The sequence below is a fragment of the Liolophura sinensis genome, chromosome 6 (genome assembly GCF_032854445.1).
Source record: "Liolophura sinensis isolate JHLJ2023 chromosome 6, CUHK_Ljap_v2, whole genome shotgun sequence".
In the NCBI taxonomy this organism is placed as follows: Eukaryota; Metazoa; Mollusca; class Polyplacophora; order Chitonida; family Chitonidae; genus Liolophura; species Liolophura sinensis.
In genome coordinates this window covers 58,357,607-58,379,483 of record NC_088300.1, presented here as the reverse complement: position 1 = coordinate 58,379,483, position 21,877 = coordinate 58,357,607, and the positions used below count along the sequence as shown (strand labels likewise).

The following is a 21,877-nucleotide window of genomic DNA, read 5'->3' as shown; positions in this document are numbered from 1 at the left end:
GAGAGTGGTGCCACTGGGGATCAGGCAAAAGGGAATTTAGGACGAACACACAAGGTAGATTTCCCTCAGGTTGCGAACCGACATAGCAGACAAATTAGGGTCACTGGGGATGCGACAATCGGGAGGAACATGATGTTCTCACCAGCTTATCAACCCGAACTGTGGAACGCTAATCCATCGATTCCAACAACAATTTCCCTCAGTCAGCCAAGACCAGTTACTTCATTGGGAATTTTAACACTAAGTGAAAATAATATCAATCCGACAAAATCCGTTCAGTTCCACATTGAAGAATCTTCGACCCGGTCAAGTTCTGGAAGTACCTTACTTCAACACAGACCAAAAACACCCGCAGCTTTTGTAGACAGAATACGGCCACCATTAGCATTTGGTGACAAAACGCCAGGAAAAGCCCAACAGTCTGAGCTATCGAGCAAGAGTCAAACTTCATTCAACATGTTTGATATCGTCCCAGGTGGTATCACTGATAACACACATGGTGTTGTGAAGCCAGGTCTACTACCCAAATCTGCCCTTTCCCCTGAAATGGATAATACTCACCAACACAGGTCATCATCGATGCTAAGCAAACCTCGCAGATTTGTCATCGCAAGCAGCAAAGACGTCAAAGCCCGATCTCTCACCAAGGAATCATATTCGTCATCCAATGAACACGTAGGCCTACTCGAAATGGTACGAGATTCACCAGTTGAAGACAACAGAACTAGCAGATCAGACAAAGTGGCTTTGTTCAGAAAGAAAGTTGCTAATATCGTTCCTCGGGCCATAAAGCTGCCCAGATCTGTCACACCTCAGCCACGACAGTCTTCTGAAAACATGAGGTTTGAGGTGGTAAGAAGACAAACTCCTCCTCTCAGGAAAGGTAAGCAGATTGCCAATGTGAATATACTTTTAATTGCAATAGTGACACATACCAAAACAGTTACTGTCTAATTTTTCAACTGGTCGATAGTGGGTTTGTAAATAGACGTTAATTAATCGAATTGCAATAGTGACACATACCAAAACAGTTAGTCTAATTTTTCAACTGGTCGATAGTGGGTTTGTAAATAGACGTTAATTAATCGAAATGTGTAGCGTTAAGTACTTCTTCACCTGCGTAATCGTCCGCAGACGGCAAGCCCGAAAAATTACTAACTGGAAAATGTAAAGCTGTTTGACTGAGATGGAATTGTTTTAAGATGATTATTGATGAACCGCGATCTATATTGATAACTTCCCGGTAGGGACATCGGTGTATTCAGCAATGTGGCAAGAGGAAAACCGTGGTATGGACAACTGTGACATTGAAGCCTCGGATACGTCGGCGCCGCATATCAGACGGGGAAAGACAACTAAACTCATCTTGGCACCAGCAACAACCCTAATCCAGGATAATACAGATAACGACTGTGACAAGGAGGATCGCATACTCTCCTGGCTCGGGGATTGCGAAGAGACCACCACCTCAACATATCTGCCCACACTGACATCCGAGAACCAAGGGACCCATTCCTAACTTTTTGAAGTGTATGTAATGTATCAATTGCAAAATTCAAAATCAGGCACACCTGTGGTTACAATTCGTAATGTTTTTGCATTAGGCTAGTACTATTAAAGCTATAAAATTTCCTCGTAACGTTTAACTAGTCAGTTATCTTCTTCCCAATTTTATTTTCCAAAAAAGATCGCCTGTCTTAATATTCCACGAATTATTTATGATATAAAGGAAAATCACAACTGCGACGGAAATGTGATGTTTGGCAAATGGTTACACGTAACTTATGAAATCCGGCCTCTTGTATATTTACCTTAGTTTGTGTTTTACTCCAACTGTTCATGTAAATGCTTACACAGTAGCAACTTAAGAACCATAGTTTCAAAAAATTTTTCCAGAAAACAATGTTCATTGGTAAATTTTTTTAATCAGCACTCGAATATACACACGGTTTCCTCCCACCATAATGCTGACCGCCGTCGTATAAGTGAAATATGTCTAAGTAAATAAATAAATAAATCAAATATACAACCAATGATATGACTTCTAAGTTTTCTCTAATCCCTAATTCACTCAGTGCAATTTGGCTTACGAGTTGTCGAATTCAACTATCACTAATCAAATAACAATAGGACAGGCTGTATTTCGTCACAGACAAACTTTTGAGACAAGCTAGGAAATACAAATTAAACAAGCGTGCTTGACGCGATACTTTATACATGTAGGGCAAAAGTTAAATGTACTGACCGGATGTTTCCTGTATTGGCAGAGGTTTCAATGCTTGCTGGGGATTTGCTTTACTGGCGAAAAGTTCCCAGTACTGACTGGACGTTTGTCACATTGGTCACTAATTTGCTTTCCAGGTTAAACAGAGTTTTCCACGCATTGGCAGAAGGTGCCAGTAGTGGGTGGAGGTGTGTCGCATTAGCAAACACGAAAACTCATTACCCATCGGATGTTTAGCGTATTAGCCAGCGCCCAGTTTCACAAAGCGGTCCAGTACAAGAACGACATCTATGTGAAAGTCGCCCCAGAAGTTGCCGTACTGGCCAGGTGTCAAATACTAAATGGGGATTTTCTGTACTGTCTGTAAGTTTACCGTATATGCCTAATACTGGTCTGACTTTGCCCTGTTAGTCAAAGGCTTGCCGTTTTGGTTAGATTATTAGATTACCTTACTGGCTCCGGGCAACCAATACAAAGACAATACAGATGGGGAGGCCAGTTGCATGTGGCAAGTAATAAACTGATTGCCAGGAATCGTATCAAAACCGCGGATATCCTCGCATTTGTCCTTTCATACACCCCTACAACCTTTACTCGCGTAGAACAAGGCGGCAAAAATATTGCCCAAATTTATTTTATTGGCGTTTTACGTCGTACTCAAGAATAATTCACATATACGACAGTGGTCAGCATTATTGTGGGAGTAAACCAGGCGAGCCCAGGGCAAACCCACGGTCATCCACAGGTTGCTGACAGATTTTTTTACGTACGGCGGCTATTGCCCATACGACATGACAAAACGTCGAAAGCAGACTATTTGCACGTTGCGTGGATTGTTCTGTTGTTCAAGACAATGACATTTCCGGTTACTACCAGACTTAATTATACTAACAATTCGCACAGCGTGAACATGAGCACAGCCTGCTTTTGACGTATGAGGTCGTGGAGCAGAGTTTTGCAGTAATTGTCATGTCATTTGGGTAAATATCCAATATATAATGTTGTTCATTTCCCTATAGCTTTCTATGTTACCTTTCACCTCGTCGCCTGCTAGCCACTGATAGTAACCAGTGAAATGCCCGGATGTTCGGGATCTCATATAGAAATAACATTTAAACCTCAAGCATACGATTTTCATTAACTTCTCAAATAAAAAGGTTGTTTATATATATTAACACTGGTTTCTGGTTTAGCTGGTATGTATGGATCTCTACTCTCGCTTTTACTGCCACCGCGAGCAAATTCTGTAGAGAAATCTTGAACACCACCAAGGAGAATGAGGTCGTGGTGAGGAGTCAGGAATTAATGTCCGAAGTACGAAAACTACATCTCAACCTTTGTTTCTGTGAACAATTGAGACATGCATTCTCTTTTACCTGAATTATATACAATATGATTATAATGGACACTTGAAACAGTTTTATTGTCAAATGCTGATTATAGGTCAGCGCAAGGACATCAAGTGATCAGGCTAAGCTAAACAATCATACGTGTCTTCTGGTGGCAGTGATAAAGACCGCCCCCCCCCCGCTAGAGACCCCGCTCCTTACATGCGCTGTAAGGAGCATGGAGGTGAGCTAGTAGAGCCGAGTCTATCTGATGTGAGCTGTATGTAACTAAAGGCCAGTAAGTCATGTAAGCTAGTTATTTGCTTGACTGGTGTTTTACGCCACATTCAAGAATATTTCCCTTATATGACAGCGAGTCTAAGATACGTGTACATGTAAGCGGCCTGCAGGTGCATGTAGTTTTCTTCTCTAAACATCTACATTTACTAAACATATTTCACAAAACGATATGAAATGTGCAAAAAGATATTTCAGTCAATATTTATTGACATGACTATTTTCTTTAATAAATCTGTTAAAACAAGTCTAATGGCACAAGTAAATATCTAATGTCACAAATGTCACTTGCACCAAGCACTCTTAAATGTTCTTTCTCTGGATTCGCACATCAATGTTCACCACCACACTCTGTACAGGTTATTGTCTGCTGTCCTGTTGGGAATGTTCCGCATGTGTTTGTTCATCACCTGACAGTGGGGGTGTTTTCTGATCATATAACTTTAACTGCCGAGCCATCTCTAGCAGTTTCTCAGTTGCGGATTGTTTCTTACTATGAAATTGTGACAGTTCAGGGTCAGGCAAAGATGTCACATTTAACGCTGTGTCCTTGTTCAAAAATGGGTGCCACACCCCTTGGATGCTGGGATTGTCCGTGTGCCACATTTTCCTCAGTCTAACAAGCGGCACACCTGATCGACTGTGTAGGTAATCTACCCATTTACACAATTCCTCTTCACTCAGCATCTGTGCATGTATGGTGTGCGCATTACCATTCACTGAAACAGATAAATACCACATTAGGAAGAGCACAGTGACTGATGTGCATAAGTTAGCTGGTATCTGATCAGGCCCTTACCAATGACCTTACACGTTCTAAACTAGCTTTAGCTACTTGGGCAGCAGACCATAGACATAGCAGCAACAGGAATGGCAAGCACACAGAAAACAGCATAATAGCAGGATTTGTTGCACTTCCTAACAGAACTTAGAATGGCATAGCCAAGCTGGTTGCCAGTGCGTAACAGTCCATAACAATACATCCTTTTACTGATGTGGTTTAATTATTGTTGACATTTAAAACATTAAATGCATAATTATATCAGTTCACCTACAGTTCTATGGTCTTCGGCTCCTCCTTTAATTCATTAACTGTTATATTTTACCATCAAAGTTCTATTTCACTCGACATACTTCTGTTCAATTACATATTTAACAAAAATATAAATGCACAAAGCAATTTTATATTGTTTTCTCTCAGTATTAAATAACGTGTTAACTCAACAATCAGGGTAAGTATTCATTATCAATTATGGCTTCAATTTCCACCAAATTTTCACATTATAGGGCAATAACCCAGGAGCTAATGCACCATGAATACAGAGTAGTTGGTAATCACAGTTCACAACACTCAGTAATGAGTGTGTCCACTGTTAACATCATGAAGAGCGTCAGCTGTAATTACCCACAACTGGATACTGAGGCCACAACTCATAATGAACTCTTACCCTAAATATTGAGTTCACGTCATTTAATACTGAGAGAAAACAATATGAAATTGCTTCCTGAATTTATATTTTTGTTGAGTATAAATCAATGTAAATAAAAAAGCTATATTCTTTCACCCAGTTTACTACTTGAACAATTTAAGCAGATGGCCAAGTATCCAAAATACAAGTCATTTTCTCGTCATTCTACACGGATGTCACACTCACAGTATTCAGCTGTTAATTTGGCTGGGCGATGTCGCCTGGGCTTTACATACACCACAACACCAGGGTTGGCACGAGTGAAGTCTAGTAGTCGATTCTCCAAGAAATCTCTGCAAACAGTGGAAGACATGACAGTTTAATCTGATGTTAGAAAACTGTTATTTTTTATGTTATATTCCACTTACTATTTCATCAATAGACTTTCCACGATGACAGAAATAAAACTAGGAGGCATTAACAATCTGAAAGGTATAAAATATCAGCTTGACCATCATCCACCTCTGCTCATCAGGTTTTCCACATCAAGCCGAAAGGAAGCCCAGGGTGAATTTCCCTCCCTCTACTGTTGACTGAGAGGACTGTAAATTCCTTTCAGTTTTATTTGTTTGATTCATTTGTCAGGTTGCTGTTTAATGCCACACTCATTAATTTTTCACTTATATGATGGCAGTAGTTGTGGAATGTAGCTCAGAAACTGCTTTTAATGTGTTGGATTGACGATAAGGAACATTTACCACATCTTCACACACACATTAAAACTTCTCCAGCGTAAATCAATTTTAACCAAGTTGTCCACATAGTGTAATCAACTAACCTGTCCCATGTCTAGCTGCACTAAAAACAATCCATGACAACCACACAAATTCATACAAAACATTTTCAGACACTACACCCAATGTCCACAATAGAACCAGTTTCTCTCCCTAACTCTGTTTACACTTCATGTTGCTCGATTTAAAAGTTGCTCTACTCTGCAACTACAATGGCGGCGACCGGCTAGAGGTTCATACATTATGTTATCTGTTCTGCAATGTGTTCACGGACACTTATATCAAGTTGTAAATGGGCAAGTTGTAAAAAAGTTGAGCAGCCATGATTTATGGCTTGGCCATGGCTTATCCACATACTTCTGAACCTAGTGGTCCGTCTGTGTAGGCCTATGTACTCCGACTCTGACTTGTATTTGCGATGCACAAAACCATAACTGTTTACAGTGGACTAGTCCATCTTCCTAAAAATTCATTCATCTTTACACTTAGAGTTATCTCACTCAACAAAGACTGTGCGCACGATGCAAGAATGTATGCAGTGACATTATGGATGTCGAGAACTGCGCTCTCAATGACATATCAACACACAACAACAACAACGACCAATAACGAAGCTGGTCACCAAAATCACAACGTGAAAAAGATTACCTAACGCCCCTGCTGCCACCGTGTGACTTACAAAACCTAAACGTAAGTCTCTGCAACTGACAGACATATCTGCCAACGCCGTTTTGCGCCACATTTTTCACAAATCCGCTCGGGGTCATACGAGAAGACATGTTGTCTGCTAATCGACATGCGTTCGGACTCGCAGAACTTTTTCAGCTTGACCTTTGTGTAAGAAACTGTCACACCGTATTAAAGAGCACCCTTGTGTACCTTCATTGACAACAGATCACCATACAACATTATTCCCATTTTCAACAATGTTCTGAAAATGACAAGATTCTCTATATTAAGGAAATGAATCACGCTGGATTTACTTTCCGCGGATGTGCGGTACCACGATGTTGCTATGCGGCACTTCCGGAGACACTTGGCAAAGTTGTCAAATTCTCGGGGATCAGAAACATTCATCTGGCGTCTACTTAATCTGCTGTTTTTCTGTGTCTCCATCCCGTAGTACCCAGATCAGATGACACCAAGGCTCTGTGAGGGAAGGAAAACGGCGGGCAGACAAAATGTACAACGGGGAAGGTTTTGTTGACAGGTGTAACTGTGTGAAAGTTGAGGACGATTTTGACAGTGGTGATCTGGGCTTGGGTTCGGGATTGAGACCTGGGGGGTTCGCTGGCTCTCCTGCTAAGTTACCCTTGTTCTCCTTACCCTCGGGCCACACTGACCCGCCAAAATCTGACCACAACCTGAACCACACAGACTGTCAGTCAGGTAGCACACAGTATCAAACTCAAAGGAGAAACTCTTCAGAAAAGGAAAAGAAGGGAAAATTAAGCCGACTGTTTTCTCGTTCATCAAGTCGATCCAGCAGAAAATCAAGTGACGATCAGGAACAGTTGGAAGGGGAATTCGACAGCAGAGAAGAGGCTTTTCCATCCTATGCAGATATCCCCTATGGGACATCAATACGCCAACAGAAACTTCTTTTTGAACAAGACTTAGGGCATTTATTTCACCGAAAAGTTCCAGTGAATGATACAGCAGAGTCGGATTCCTTAACATCAGGTTTTGGAGCTTTTATAGTTTATATAGATGTAGATATGTATGTACATGTATATTCATGCAATCATGTAAGGGTGGTGGTTGTCCTGCCAGTTTCCTCCACAGATAAATTTGACAGCTGTACGTCGTATCATGTATGAGTGACACATGAAATACTGAATGTAATGAATAAACAGAGGGTGAAGTGAAAAATCAGATCTTTTTTTTTTTACCTTAGCCATAAATATATGAAAAAAAACAAATTTTGATGTCAGGATTGCATGCTAATTCGCATTCATCCGTGGAGCCGTCTGAGGAAATTTGCTTATTTAATAGTAACTGTAATGTTGCAACACCAATTACATACACAGCAGTCAGCAATTTCCTTTCTGATTTGATTTTTTCAGGTGCAGAGAAGACATAACTTGCAATTAAAATAAGTTCAATGCACCCCATATACACCTAGAAGTTGTCATGATATTATGTTGTATGTGAAGTGTAACTGTATATTTTTATCTTTCAGACCCTAATGAAAAGCAACCCAGCAGTCTAAAGGCAGATGAGATTGAAAGGAAATTGCTCCAAGCCAACCAGGTAAAAATATATGAGGGTGCATTAATACAGACAGTTGAAACCCTCTATTGTGCTTCAAGAAGTACCTTCATCATTTATCCTGTTTCAGTAATATCAGTATTGTGATGAAGCTCTGGCACCAGCTGGAATGTAAATATGTGTATTGTTGTAGCTACATGTACACATGCAGGAACATTTTCAATTTGCAGTTTTCCCTGAGGGATAAGCATAAAATGAACTGAATTGTCAGATTATTCTTCAGATATGGACATTGGATATATATGTGTGTAAGGAAGAGTAAAGGATTCTATCCATTGTTTACATGTCTTTGACATGTTTTGTGAGAAGAAACAGTTTGACATGGTATGTTCTACTGCAAATCCATGTAGGGCAAATTACATGATGTACACATGTAGTTTTCATCCATATAACCTGGTCTGTCAATCATTCATCAAATCATGGGGCTGTCTTCACTACTGTAACAGTTGGTGATTCTGTATTGAAATTTCATTCATTTGAAACACAATTGTAACAGTTTTTGTTTTGAACTTTGCCATTATAGCTAATATTATTGTGATGACTAATTCTGGGAGAGATATATATTGCTTCTGGAATACATGTACTTCCAGAATGCTTGTTAGAATAACCTTCATATACATGTATATGGAACTTTTTTGGAGAAAAATTGATGCATATTATTAAGAATACTGTTATTTAAAAGCTGGCTGGTATAAAATTTGTTTCGTATTTTGGTGTTACCATTTATTCTGTAATTTGATTACGTACTTATGTAAAGTTTGCCTACATCTTAATCTTTGGACTTCGAATAACTATATTTATATTGTATAAATATATTTATGTGGCAGATAAATGTATATCTGTTTTAATAAATTGTATTTTGGCAGTGATAATATGAGTACAAGCTACATCAAATTTTCTTTGTGACTTTAACTATTGCGTAATGTTGCTTGGTGATTTTGCTCTCTTTTGAAATGATATTGATTAATGGTCATTGATTTCAAATAATAACCATATGGTTTTGGGTATGTAGTAGATTTTATGACAGGATCAGTTTTATATAGGCATGTATGTTTGTGACTAAAATGATGACTGTCAGTATGACCATAAGATGTTGACACTGTTGTTGACAGGAGGTGGAAGAGTTGCAACTGGAGCTGGAGAACTGTCAAAGGAGATTGGATGCCAAGTACAGAGCTATTGACATCCTCAAACAACAGGTACTGCTGACAAAAGTCTGTATAGCTGTTCCCATGCTGGTGTATTTCATACTTGGGGAATTACTTTCGTTGCTACCTTATAGCAGTTATTGTGGTCTGGTTGGTTTCGTTCCATTCATACATTGGTGCGTCGTTCGTTTGTGTGTCTCAGTTTTTGATTAGTTTCAATCATGGGTCACTTTTCCATCTGTTCTAGCTTTGTAAATACAGTGTACAATTAATATTCTTAATTTTCGTAGTAATGCTTGTGATGTGGGCTTGATTATTCCTAATAGTGAGGAAAACAGATTGGTGGCAGTAAACAACGTTCATTATGAGTTCACTGCTGGGCAAATACATGTAAGTCATATTTTCGGTTACTGTTCATGGAATGATTTGTTTTTGGCCTTCATTCACATGGATCAGGACCAAAGTGTCCGGTTGTCGGTCTTATTTATAGTTCATTGGTTGACATTCTGCTATGATAACACATTCTGTAATTGATCAAATAGTTCACCATTTCAGTTTTACATCGGTCTGATGAACCAGGAATCCAACTGAACACAAAAATTCCCAAGCCCATTTAATGCAATTCCTGCTTAGAGCATAAACTAAAACTACATACATGTACATGTTAACTCTTGGTTTTAGGGTGAAGTTAGAATTTAGTTAGAGGAAATTGTTGTTTTTTATTTGGTGCAAGTGTGTGTGGTGTTGAGGGAGAGTGGGGGTGGGTAGTTCTGAGAATGGGGCAGTTTTTGGTGTAAAAAATGTTATGGTGAAGAAATCGTTAAATATGTATTCATATATAACGCTAAAAATATATTTTACATGCTTTGTTTTCTGATCAAGTCAAAACACTGTCCACTGTGTAACCATCATGTATTGCACTTGTTTCTAGATCCTAGAACTGAGTGTGAAGATGTCAGGATAACATTAATGGGTAGTCTCATGTCACATGTTCTTATACAGTAATAAAGATGGCTCAGTTGGTTAGCGTAATGACCCAGAAGCCTCTCACCAAAGCGTTCGCTGTGAGTTCAGGTCCAGCTCACGCTGGCTTCCTCTTTGGCTGTGCATGGCAAGGTCTGCCAGCAACCTGCAGATGGTTGTGGGTTTCCCCGGGCTCTGCCTGGTTTCCTCCCATCATAATACTGGCCACTGTTGTATAAGTGAAATATTCTTGAGTACTAGCACCAATCAAATAAATAGATAAAGACCCAAAGTTAAGGCAAGTGAACTTCAGGTAATAGTTTTGCTATAGCAACATCTACAGGTAGGAAAACTGCAAGGATTAAATATGACATGCCCAATACTTTCAAACCCTGTGTGACATTACTCTTGTGCAGGCTGAACAAGCAGAACAAAAGACAGAAGAACATGAGAAACAGACATCAGAGTACAGCCATCAACTGGAAAGGGTAGGTGGGATATAGACTAAAGGGAGATAACCTCAATAGGTTAAATCTCGGTTGAAGAATTAAAGGAGATGTGCAAGTGGTTTCATTAGATTGACGATTGGCTTTCATTTGCCATGATGGTGGAGCTTGTATTGTTTTGGTTACTGGTGTCCTGTGTTTGCCATATTCAATGGTGCTTTAGTGTAATTATATACTATGACTTTTTGTTTTGGTGCCATTATATGTGATATGCTTTGAATTGTTTAATTTTTATAAATATACCTCTAAATCAGTTATTTTCTTCTTGAGCTCTGTACATTTATTACTTTTTTTCCAGGATGCAGAGAAGGTAATTAAGATATCATTTTTTGTTTTAAAGTTTGGGAATGGTTTATCTTATAGTGTAGATTTTGAGGATATAACAGAGCCACCACAATATGATCACTCATCCTGTGAAAACTGTAACACAGAATGCCATGCATATTGTACTAATTGGTGAAACTTGTAATTCATCTGATTAAGGCCAAAATACAGTGTATGTATTGGGCAGAAAAGAGAAATCATGTATCCACCATGGTCATATGAAGCCGTTTTAGTATGAAACATGTATCATTCAGTTCTTAGACATCACAGCTGATCATGATGAGTATACTCAAACCATCAGTATCAATATCACACGCAAAATACAACATCTGCTGAAGCTATTGAAGTTTTATCCAAATAGCAGAGAAGCTTTCAAGGAGCACATATCACAAACATGTACATGTAAATTTAACCAGTGAACCATTGTTTTCATAGACCTAATCTGTGGGTTTGGGTCACTTGATAGGCTCTGATGCGTAGAGCATACAACATTTAAACATACGCATGTTGATATACTATTGTAGTGGCTCTTTGTATGCTTGTTATGCTAGTTGACATTACATTACTATAGCTTATGGTTTCTACTTGTACTAACATGGATTGACCTATCTTTGCTTTTCATAGTTAATTATTTTGCTTTTGGGCATGTAATATGCATATTGCTTTTGATCAGTTAACAATTTTACACACTGCTATGAATTGATATGAACAAGTAACATGTACATGTAGTTTACATGTAGACAGATTATATGAAGGTTAACCCTAGTCAGCTATGTGCCTTCAGCATTTCACTTGTCCTGTACATTTACCACATCCAACCTGAAATAAAAGTTTAAATGTAAAATTTTTGTTGTAATTAATTTAACATATTCATCTGGGCATTTGAGAGTGCCAAATTTTATGGATACTTTTATATCTGAGAGCTAAACATTAGGTTCATTTCCTATTGTATTTTCTTTGGAAATAATGAATTGAACTTTTTCTTGTATTACATGTATATTAGAAAGTCAAGCTGTTTTGAGACTTTCTCAGGGGTTTCTGTACTACACTCTACATGGATTTCTCTTGCAGTTGATATATGTGTGCTGAACACATAGTTTGATCAGGCAGATCCCGTGTAGAAAATTTTTCAGATGGATATCTAGTGTGTCCAATTCAGCTGTTGACATTAGATTTCCAGGTTACATATTTGTTGACTTTATGCAGGACACAGGCATGTTGCTTTACCAATTTTCTTCTGCTGCCTGAGGAAATGCTACATTGTCCTTTGAGCATGTAGATGTTCTGTGTACATGTACAATGTAAGTCTTGTATGTGAAAATGTGGGTATCGCTTAGAGTATAACATTTTTAACGTATATCAGTTGGACACTTTTGTACACATACATCCATAACAAGAGCATCAAGCTTCCAAGAGAATGACTGATATCTTACAACTGTAGTATTAACTAAGTTTTTGTCTCAAATCCATTTGTTCAAAAAGGGAGGACAAACTTCTTGTTGTGATCAGCCTTTCATGAATTTAAGCACACAGTTAATAATTACCCTAAAGCTATGGTAGACACTAAAATGTTTGATATCGGCTAATTTGGAAGTTCTTTCAAGAACAAAGGTGAAGAATTGACAAACCATCAGTGGGTTCTAGGCACCAGAATGAAAATCATCGCTCAAAAGTTTTATAACGCCACATCAGGAGCATTTTGCTAAGGAAGACTTTCTGATCAAGACACACTCGATATACATCAGCAGGCAGTTGTTTCTTTAGTTTTATACAAGTCTGCAATTAGGTGTATGTCCATGTAATTGTTTTCAGTGAAGTGTATTGCCATCGCAACAGAGACCAATAATGTCATGAGAAACTATACTGCCTGGGGGCACTGGGAAGGCAGATTATCATATTGCATACAATACTGTGTTACAGGAAATCAACCACTTACAATTTGTGCTGGATTACCACCAGTCTACTATGCTTAACAGCCAGAGGACATGGGCTGCACGCTTTGATAGGTAACTAACCCAGGCATATTGCTGTCTTACTAACTCAGGGTGTCTCTCAAATATAGACATGTATGTCCGTTGTTGTTGTTCCTTGTGCACATTCCTTATGTTACGGTATATGTTGTATGGTGTTTGCTGCACATTGCATTTGTCTGCAGAGTTGTTTTGAAAAACTTGATTTCTGATACTTCAGTTCAGTTTATGTCGGATGTTTCCTCGATTTTTTGGATCTTCTTTTGAGCAAACATTCATACGAAGACAAGTTAAATAGGTATTAATAAGACTGTATCTGCACTGAGCTGACATGAGCAATCTGTTGTCTTGTGTTGGCTTGTTTGTTATTTTGAAGCTTTTGTTTGATTATAGATGATGTTTGGTTGCCATGTAAGTCCAGAATTTTATAGAATCAGCATCTTTCTTTTATACTGTAATTTGCTCCTGAGGTGTTTGCAGCTATGGATTTTATTGCTGCATTTTTATAAAATTTTATTCCTGAAGGTTTTAATGCTCTTCTTGAATGGTTATTAATACTATGCCATGGAATACCATTGAAAACTCCTTACTCTTTGGGCTTTGTAAAGGTCTGTGATTGAAATTCCTTTCAAATATATTCTGTGCGCTGAAGCCAGGGTGATGTTTAAAGGCTATCACTCCCATTCTTTGCATTTCTCTCTTTGGCTGCAATATAGTTTAACAGGATATATTATAACTCCAAGTCTTGGCAAGCTCACATTGCGCACAATCAAATCTGATGTATTTTGTCCACTTTATTTTGAAAGCTATTGAGAAGCTATTTAATGCTTGAAAATATATTTGCTATCAACTAAATTGAATGCCATGTGACTGGGGTCATGCTCTTCAAATTAGTTCTGAAACTTTGTCTTTCTTGAGTAGTAGGCCTGATCCAGAAAAAAATAGGTGTCATTTAAAATCAAATTGATTTTATCTATATGTTTGTGTACATTTCACTCATGCAGTTTTTTTTGTGTGTATCAGGCCTCTTCTCTGTGTGGCTATCTCTCATTAGGCTGAGTTTTACTATTGCTAGGCTAACATGCTCACTGCTGGTGGTGGGGAGGTTTACTATGTGACTGGTGATGGGTTAGCAGAGCACTTTGTTCTGCCTGGGGACACTGATTATAGACAGGAAGGACTAGCTGAGGAACAGTACTATAACAGGTCGGTATTCTGCTACTGTACCCTGTATGATGGAACTGTATGCAGCTACACAACGGTTTAAAGTATTGTTCAGAATGAAAGTATTTTGTCAAAATAACAGTGTGTGGGTGTTTTTTTTTCTCAAGGCAGGCCTGTAAGTGTTTATTCATACCGGTATGATAAGACTTATAGGAATATATTGACTTCATTTGTATTATGGTGTCAGTTTTACCACTGACTTGAATGCAGTGATATTGCAGATCGTACTTTATTTGCTGGCTTATTAAAGAAATGAATTATTAAACTGTAATAAGCGTAAAGAATGCCGTTATTAAAATTGTTGTCAATCAGCTTCACTAGATATAGGATACACAATTCATGTGCATGGCTGCCATTTCTTGTCCACTAAGCGAGTGTCTGTTATTTGTATTTGGCAGGCTGGTACACATATATGTAGGTTTAGTCAGTGAGATTTTGCCATGTAAAATGTTATATGAATTGCTTTGTTAATATTACATTTACTTGCATGCCCATAGTGCCTGTTGTTATGATCAGTTGTCATGAGAAGTCCTGGCTAATACATTGTCTCAGATTATACATTGTAAGGACAGTTTGTTCACACTATATGTACATTTAGCAAGGACACATGAATGAACAAAAGTGTAGAAGCTGTGTGCTGTTCTGTGCTAATGGTAGAGTTGTCTCCCCTAGAGCATGTCAGGAGAACTCCAATCTACTGGTGACCTTGAGAAACAGGTCAGAGGAGCTGAGGCAGGTCACAGCCAGGAACATGGGTAAGTTACAAATAAAGGTTTTGGGCCTCCATGGCCAAGCGATTAGTGTGCCAGCATGGTGCATTGAGTCAGGAGCCTTTCATCAGTCGTGTACTTGAGAGTTTAAGTCCAGCTCATGCTAGCTTCCTCTCTGGTCCTGCATGAGGAGGTGTTACACCATTGACTTTCCTTCAAACCGCAGCAATCAGACCAGACATTATAACCATAAAGTACAATGTGGTGGAGTTGAAAATTCTCATTACTGTGTTTGGCCTTAGTCACATGTTTTTTTTTTCACATTTTATTCCACATTAATATTTCCTTGTTAAATTGTTAGACACATGTAGAAACCTATTAAATGCATTTTATGAGTGTGACCCGTCTACTATACAAATTAGTCTTACTTTGGCTCTATCTTTCATACTCTTTTCTGTAGCATTACTGAGAGAGCGTGAAGAGTTACTGGCCCTGTTAGATGTGCAGGAGAGGCAGCAGTATGAGAAATCTCGCACATCTGTGTCTGAGGATGACTATAACCACTTCACATCAGCTGAGGTAATCAATCACAATATTCCCCAGGTTGTCAGTGATTCACTCAGTGTGTGCCTGAACTGGGCATTGCATTACCAGAGATTGGATAGTAGAGCATTACTCTGGTTTACAAGGACAGATGAAAGCACACTGTGATGACTGAGTGGTTAGAACATCTGCCTCACAGGCATCTGGTAAAGTTTAATCCAAACACAGACCAAGTTTATGTAAGTAAAATTCTAAACCTTGTCACCAGCCTGCTATTAGGCGAAACTGTTGTTGTATGTCAGAAATAGTGTGGAAAACACTAATTAGCCTTAAGTAAAGAAACAAACACTTGGTTTTCATGGGCAGCATACATATATGTGTACTTTGGTGCATAACTGACAGGGAATAAGGTAGGGGATAAGGTATATATTAAGCAGTAGCCTACATGTATTTGCCTCCAGTTGCTAGTCATTTATATGTAGTGTGCGGTTGTTAGCATCATCTCTGTGCATATATTTCAGCTGGCAGTACTTGGAGCATGTGTTTGTCGAGGAAGACGTCCAGAACCCTGTGGTTGTGCCCTGGCAGCAGCGAATATGCGCAAAGAGATTGTCAAGTTAAGAGAAGAGGTAAGCAATTGGGAAACAGTACATCTCTTGTGCAGTACCTGCATTTCATACAAAATATTTACACAGATGTAATAAAGAAGTGTCATGCTAGAGAAGAGGAATCTTGGGAATCTGTAAAAGGCAGTTTGCTCCCTGATGAGTGTGACGAGGATCTTAGCACAATTCTCATGCTCAGTTAATGTGGATGTGCTGATCTGTTTTCCACTATTTGTATACTGACTTGTTCTGATCCACTTCCAGATAGACCTCAGCAAACAGAGGACAGATGAAGCCTACACTACAGTGGAGGCTTACAGGATAGCCTTTGAAGAACAGATTCTTCGCAACAAGGAGCTTGGAGGGAAACTGGCTGAAATGTGCACACCCAGCAACAGTAAAACAAAAGGCAGCAAAGCTAAAAATGTCATCAAGTGGATTATTAAGGGCCTAAATGAAGGTAAGTAATATGAAATTTTGCACTCTAATTTAGACATAATGTGGTCTTAGTGAATGTTCAGAGGCTGTCAAAAGTACTGCATAGAAGATTGTAAATACCACAAGTTGCCTTACGTCTTGTTATAACAGTCACAAGTTTTGTATAAGGAATTGTTTGTCACAGTAGGCTCGTCAAATTTCTCCAGGACTGTGCACAGCGCTCTTTTAAGTTTAACAAGTGCCTTTGTTTCTTCCAACAACATTGTCAATATGTGTTCTGCCTGTAACTTGTTTACTTGTATTTGATTGTGCTGCAGATGATTTCCCCAGAAATCCTGAGTCCCAAAGTGAGTCAACCAATCATGTGACTCTGCTGACAAGCGACCTTGACCTCAGTCACTGTACTGACAGGGAGTTACTAGTAATGCTGCTGGAAATGGTGAGTAGGCATCTGTGCTCCTCCTGAGATTAACCTGTGAAATATATCACCTCAGAATAAAGTGTATACGTTATACAGTTTTTGACCAAAACTTGTGCCTAAAAAAGTGAATTTTAAGAGATTAAATTCCTAATAACGGTCATAAAATATTTCTTTTTGTCCTGGAACATACATTTTCCCGTAGGATATCATTCTACTTTCCAAAAAAACCCGAAAGTAAGTTTTTAGAATCAATATAACTTTTATATTATCTGGCAAAATGAGTAATTTCATTGTGATGGACAAAATATTATATCATACATGTACATGCACATGTATACAATAATGTTTTTACACATAACACATTTACGTGTACATGTAACTGTTTCTGGTTTTATTTCTTTCACAGATTAATGAAAGAAGAGAATTATGTGCTCATCAAAAAGTTGCAGCAAAAATATTGGCTAAGAAAAATCAAGAACTTGAAAGTAAACTGGCAGCCAGTGGGGATAATTTAGACACTTGACAGCTGATAACAGCCTATCAATAAGAGTGTTATATCTATGGTTATTACCTCCTGCCTGCCATTAATATCCAGAAGGTTACAGGTTACAATCATACCGAACTTTATTTTTCTAATGAGCTTTACACAAATGTGTATCATGTGATTGTGAAATACCCTTGATTGAAAATTGCCAGTATAGTTTATGTTATAAGTATACAATGCTTGTTCTTTTAAACAATGCCCAGTGCCTTGTGTGTTCAGGTTGGTCACAATACCTCTTACATGGACTACTGTTCATGTGTACTTAATCCTAGCTTTAGATTTGCTTTAGTTATCTTTACCAAAGATATCCTGAATGGGAATAAAGTGACTGTCCATGTAGTGTGACACATACATATACTTGATATCCACTGGCCTCTGTTTTAACAGAGGAACGTTCATTCACACTTGTAACAAAGGTTAATGGAGAGCTGCTGGTTTGAACATAAACTTATTAGGATATGGATCCAGATTCTGTTTTCTGTTTTCATACCATCGGAATTTGGCAAATGAAAACTGGATTTATCCAGTGATGACAAAACATTTCTCCAGTGAAAATTATCCTTCAGTGGCAATGAACATAGTTTTATATGTTTTCTTCTTTAAATTTTGTTGTTATGTCTATGGTCCATAACTTATACTTTTGTGTATTTATTTGAGAAATGATGTCTTGTATGTGTACAGTACAAGTATTTTATCTCAGATTCTCACAAGTTACTGTCAGGTTTCCTCACTTCATGTCAGAGATTGTGCCTGCTGATGCCTTCATGTACAACACACAATCTTTTCTCCCGTGTTGTTGGTGCTGTCAGACACCCAGTATTCAGGCTTAGCCTTATGGATATTGCAGATAGGGATCAGAGTGTTACATGTAAATATATGTGAGCTTAAACTACCTGTGACACCGTACCCGGTGTTACTAGTTAGGAAGATATCAACAGTTAACTATCCATGAAATAATTTGTCTAGTTCCATTTGTTAAATATTCTGAAAAAAGCTTCCTGAAAGTGTGTTAGATACATGCACATTTATGTAAACCACAGTTTGGTATAAAATCATTATTTAATTTTTACACAAAATATTGCCTGTTTACAATTGTATTACATTATATTTCTTTTATATTACATGTACTTTATATTAGGTACTGAAGAACATGCATTTATTACTGCTGTATAGTGGAACATGTGCTTATTGCTTCTGTGAGCAATTTTAAGTGCAATGTATATGTTTATACTGCTTTCAGAATTTAAGCATACGAAACCTTAGGTAATGTTTTCCATACCTGTCTGAAATTTATCTTGGCAGTAAATTGAATCTTAAGTATTGTTTTGCATGGAATGTTTCTCGCAAAAACTTCAACTGAACACTGCAAAGTATGGTGATGATACTAAACACTTTTGTTTCAAGGAAAAGACCTCTAAAATATCGAAGTATTCATCATTAAATAGTCCATTTAAAACTATGCATAAATATACTTTCATTTATTAGGGTTCCACGCTAGTGTCCTAGAGGGACACTGCTTGAAATCATTTGGATTATTATTATTATAATTATTATTGTTATTATTCATAGTCAACTAGTAAAATTACAATATCTGGAAAACTGCTAAAGGTAGAAAAACCAAACTTTGAAGTCGTAATGAGGAACTCATGAAGCATCATTTGACGTTTTGTACTGTTTTACCAGGCGCATGATTTAGCAGCCATTCTGAAATATATTGGTAAGCTAAAAAAATCTTTTCCAAAACGGCTAAACCTATCGAGATATACTTTTGGTTTACAGTTTTTAGGTGGATCACCCTACCCATACAGTAAAAACATTTTTGGTATACAAATCAGGTCAAAACTATTCACTGAAATTGGCTAAAAAATAAATCAATTTTTAAAACTGCCTAAAATCATTAAACAGACACACTGTCTGGCTCCCCTTGACATGAAGATTGCAAACCTGCAAGAATTATTTTTGTACTTGTTTTCATGTTATGAGCAAAGAAAGAGCAAAAATTTGACAAAACTGTCCTATGTAAATAACCCGGGAACTTCGTGCTAGACTGCATGAAGCCATTGACTGCAGTTCACCTGGGAACGGGCATAAGCTCTGCAACAATATATTCTTGCTGTCTTTTGTCCTGGGCTATCAATAGGAGATCAGAGCCTACTAATCTCTATGCTAGTCTTCAGTTCTTGACCAATGATGCCCGACAATCTAGGGTTCAAATCCTTTCCATTTTTTTTTTCGTGTTTTTCCCCATTGTCATGAACTTTATGAATACCAGGCTACCAGAAGTGGTAAAAGGCGAATACCCCGGCAACACTGTTGCATAACAGCTTTAATTTTTTTTAGACTTTTGTGGAAAGATTTATAGGTTTTTAAACATTTGAATCATAAGGTGAGCTTTATGAACCATACTATCAGAGGTTAGGAACTCTGATGTCACAGGTTTTTCCAACTCTATTGACGACACTGAGGGTTGGAATGACTCTGTTTACCCATTAGTAAAAGATGACTGAAATAATATTCCCCAAAATTCCTAACTTCTGGTGAACATCAGAAAAAAAAGGTGATCTGACGTCAGAGTTTCTAGACACCATCAGTGTAGTCCATAAGGCCCACCATAGTATTCAAATATTTGAATGCCAACACTCTTAAACAAAATCTGAAAAAAAATAAATAAAAGTACTTTGACGCATAGTTCTCATTTGTATTATAAACCTTACTTCATATTGTAGCTTGCTTTTACTTTAAGCAAAAAACTGTAGAAAGTGTTGTGAAACCTTCCACTGATATGCTACAGTTGCGCTTGTGTACCACAATGTTTCATGTTAGTCGTCTTGACAAGATCTGAGCACACATGACAGCATTAAAACCAAGGTCAAACTCCACTTGTCAGATTGTAACAAATAGAGCTATACTTCATGATCATACTTGTATGTGACATTCTCCTAGCAATATTTAATGATGTGTGGAAAAAGCATTGTCGATGGTGTCAGGGTATACATTACATGTAGTATCAGTCTTACTGTCACATTTAAGTATTATTCTTTCTTATATATATATATATATATATATATATATATATATATATATATATATATATATATATATATATTGATATTTATACATTTTTGGTATTACTCCATGGACATTTTGAATAACAAGCTTTTGTAGTTTATAGTATGCTACTGTGTAGTGTGTTTTGTCTCCACAAGGATTGTTTGATTTACAAAGTAAATTTTATTTAGAGCAGAATGTCTCACTGGAGGTATAGGCTTAAATTCACATGTCCTCTGGAAAATGATAATGTTAGTGAAGATTACATTTAATAGGGTACACTGTAAACAAAACTACATGCCCCATTTAAACATAAATGACATGTTTGACGTATGCCTACCCAGGTTAATTGTATCTGTTTTTTGTTTTGTTTTTTTTTTTGGGGGGGGGGGGGTATTAGTTTATTTATTTGTTTATTTTATTGATGTTTTACGCCGTACTCAAGAATATTTCACTTATACGACGGCGACCAGCTTTATGGTGGGAGTAAAGCAGGCAGAGCCCGGGGGAAACCACGACCGCCCACAGGTTGCTTGAGATCTTCCCACGGGTATTCATCTTTTGCACATAAAAATGTACATGTATAGATATCAGATTGAATTATCGTTTCAAGAGTGATGTAAATTTGTTTGTATTTCATTATGAAATGATGCACATGAGTACAAATGGTGCCTTAAATCATCCTTGTAGCCATTATAAATTACGCAAGTGTGTGAATTGTTGATTGTAATTGGAAAATGTACAGAATTAGTAACAGTGATTTATTTTATGTATTTCATTGTCCGATTGGTGGTTTGCATTACTTGCATTTCACTTATGTGAAAGCATTTTGGCTCATGGTCACTATCACTTTTAAAGAGGGGTTCAATCAAACGGACACATGACAGGCTCTGGATCGATCCTTAGCCAGAAAAGATCCAAAGATCAAGTCTTGTAAAAGAACCTATCCTGTCTGTGTAAGTAGTAGGCCTTGTTGGTGTCAGTGGCTGACAGGCTGCGACCTGAGCACGTTGGACATTAGCACAGGTGCTCAAAGTACAATAGTGCTAACTGGTTAGTCTATTATACCAGAGAGACTGGTACAGGTTGACTTAAACCTGTACCTAAAAC

At 37.8% G+C, this 21,877-nt stretch overlaps 2 protein-coding genes across 2 annotated transcripts; one reads left to right on the top strand and one right to left on the bottom strand.

The window, feature by feature from the left end:
- Positions 1–3,753: 3,753 nt before the first annotated feature.
- LOC135468910 (large ribosomal subunit protein mL43-like) lies at positions 3,754–6,833 on the bottom strand. The gene is made up of 3 exons (XM_064747380.1): positions 6,701–6,833; positions 5,505–5,611; positions 3,754–4,568 (listed from the first exon to the last, which is right to left on the bottom strand). The coding sequence occupies exons 1-3, from the start codon at positions 6,829–6,831 to the stop codon at positions 4,210–4,212; spliced, it is 597 nt and encodes a 198-aa protein (XP_064603450.1). The 5' UTR covers positions 6,832–6,833; the 3' UTR covers positions 3,754–4,209.
- A 276-nt stretch (positions 6,834–7,109) lies between these two features.
- Positions 7,110–20,735, top strand: LOC135467391 (uncharacterized). The gene is made up of 15 exons (XM_064745165.1): positions 7,110–7,735; positions 8,235–8,305; positions 9,436–9,522; positions 10,851–10,922; positions 11,239–11,396; positions 11,789–11,810; positions 13,149–13,270; positions 13,611–13,632; positions 14,310–14,440; positions 15,131–15,213; positions 15,629–15,747; positions 16,233–16,340; positions 16,581–16,776; positions 17,072–17,193; positions 17,582–20,735. The coding sequence occupies exons 1-15, from the start codon at positions 7,234–7,236 to the stop codon at positions 17,696–17,698; spliced, it is 1,932 nt and encodes a 643-aa protein (XP_064601235.1). The 5' UTR covers positions 7,110–7,233; the 3' UTR covers positions 17,699–20,735.
- The last annotated feature ends 1,142 nt before the right edge of the window (positions 20,736–21,877 follow it).

Excerpts from the sequence above, each read along its gene's own strand:
- LOC135468910 (XM_064747380.1), bottom strand. The coding sequence starts at position 6,831 with ATGTCTTCTCGTATGACCCCGAGCGGATTTGTGAAAAATGTGGCGCAA. Across the intron at positions 5,612-6,700 it reads GGTGGCAGCAGGGGCGTTAG|AGATTTCTTGGAGAATCGAC; the intron begins GTAATCTTTTTC and ends CACTGTTTGCAG. Across the intron at positions 4,569-5,504 it reads CAAATTAACAGCTGAATACT|TGAATGGTAATGCGCACACC; the intron begins GTGAGTGTGACA and ends TATCTGTTTCAG.
- LOC135467391 (XM_064745165.1), top strand. The coding sequence starts at position 7,234 with ATGTACAACGGGGAAGGTTTTGTTGACAGGTGTAACTGTGTGAAAGTT. Across the intron at positions 7,736-8,234 it reads GTCGGATTCCTTAACATCAG|ACCCTAATGAAAAGCAACCC; the intron begins GTTTTGGAGCTT and ends TTTATCTTTCAG. Across the intron at positions 16,777-17,071 it reads TATTAAGGGCCTAAATGAAG|ATGATTTCCCCAGAAATCCT; the intron begins GTAAGTAATATG and ends ATTGTGCTGCAG.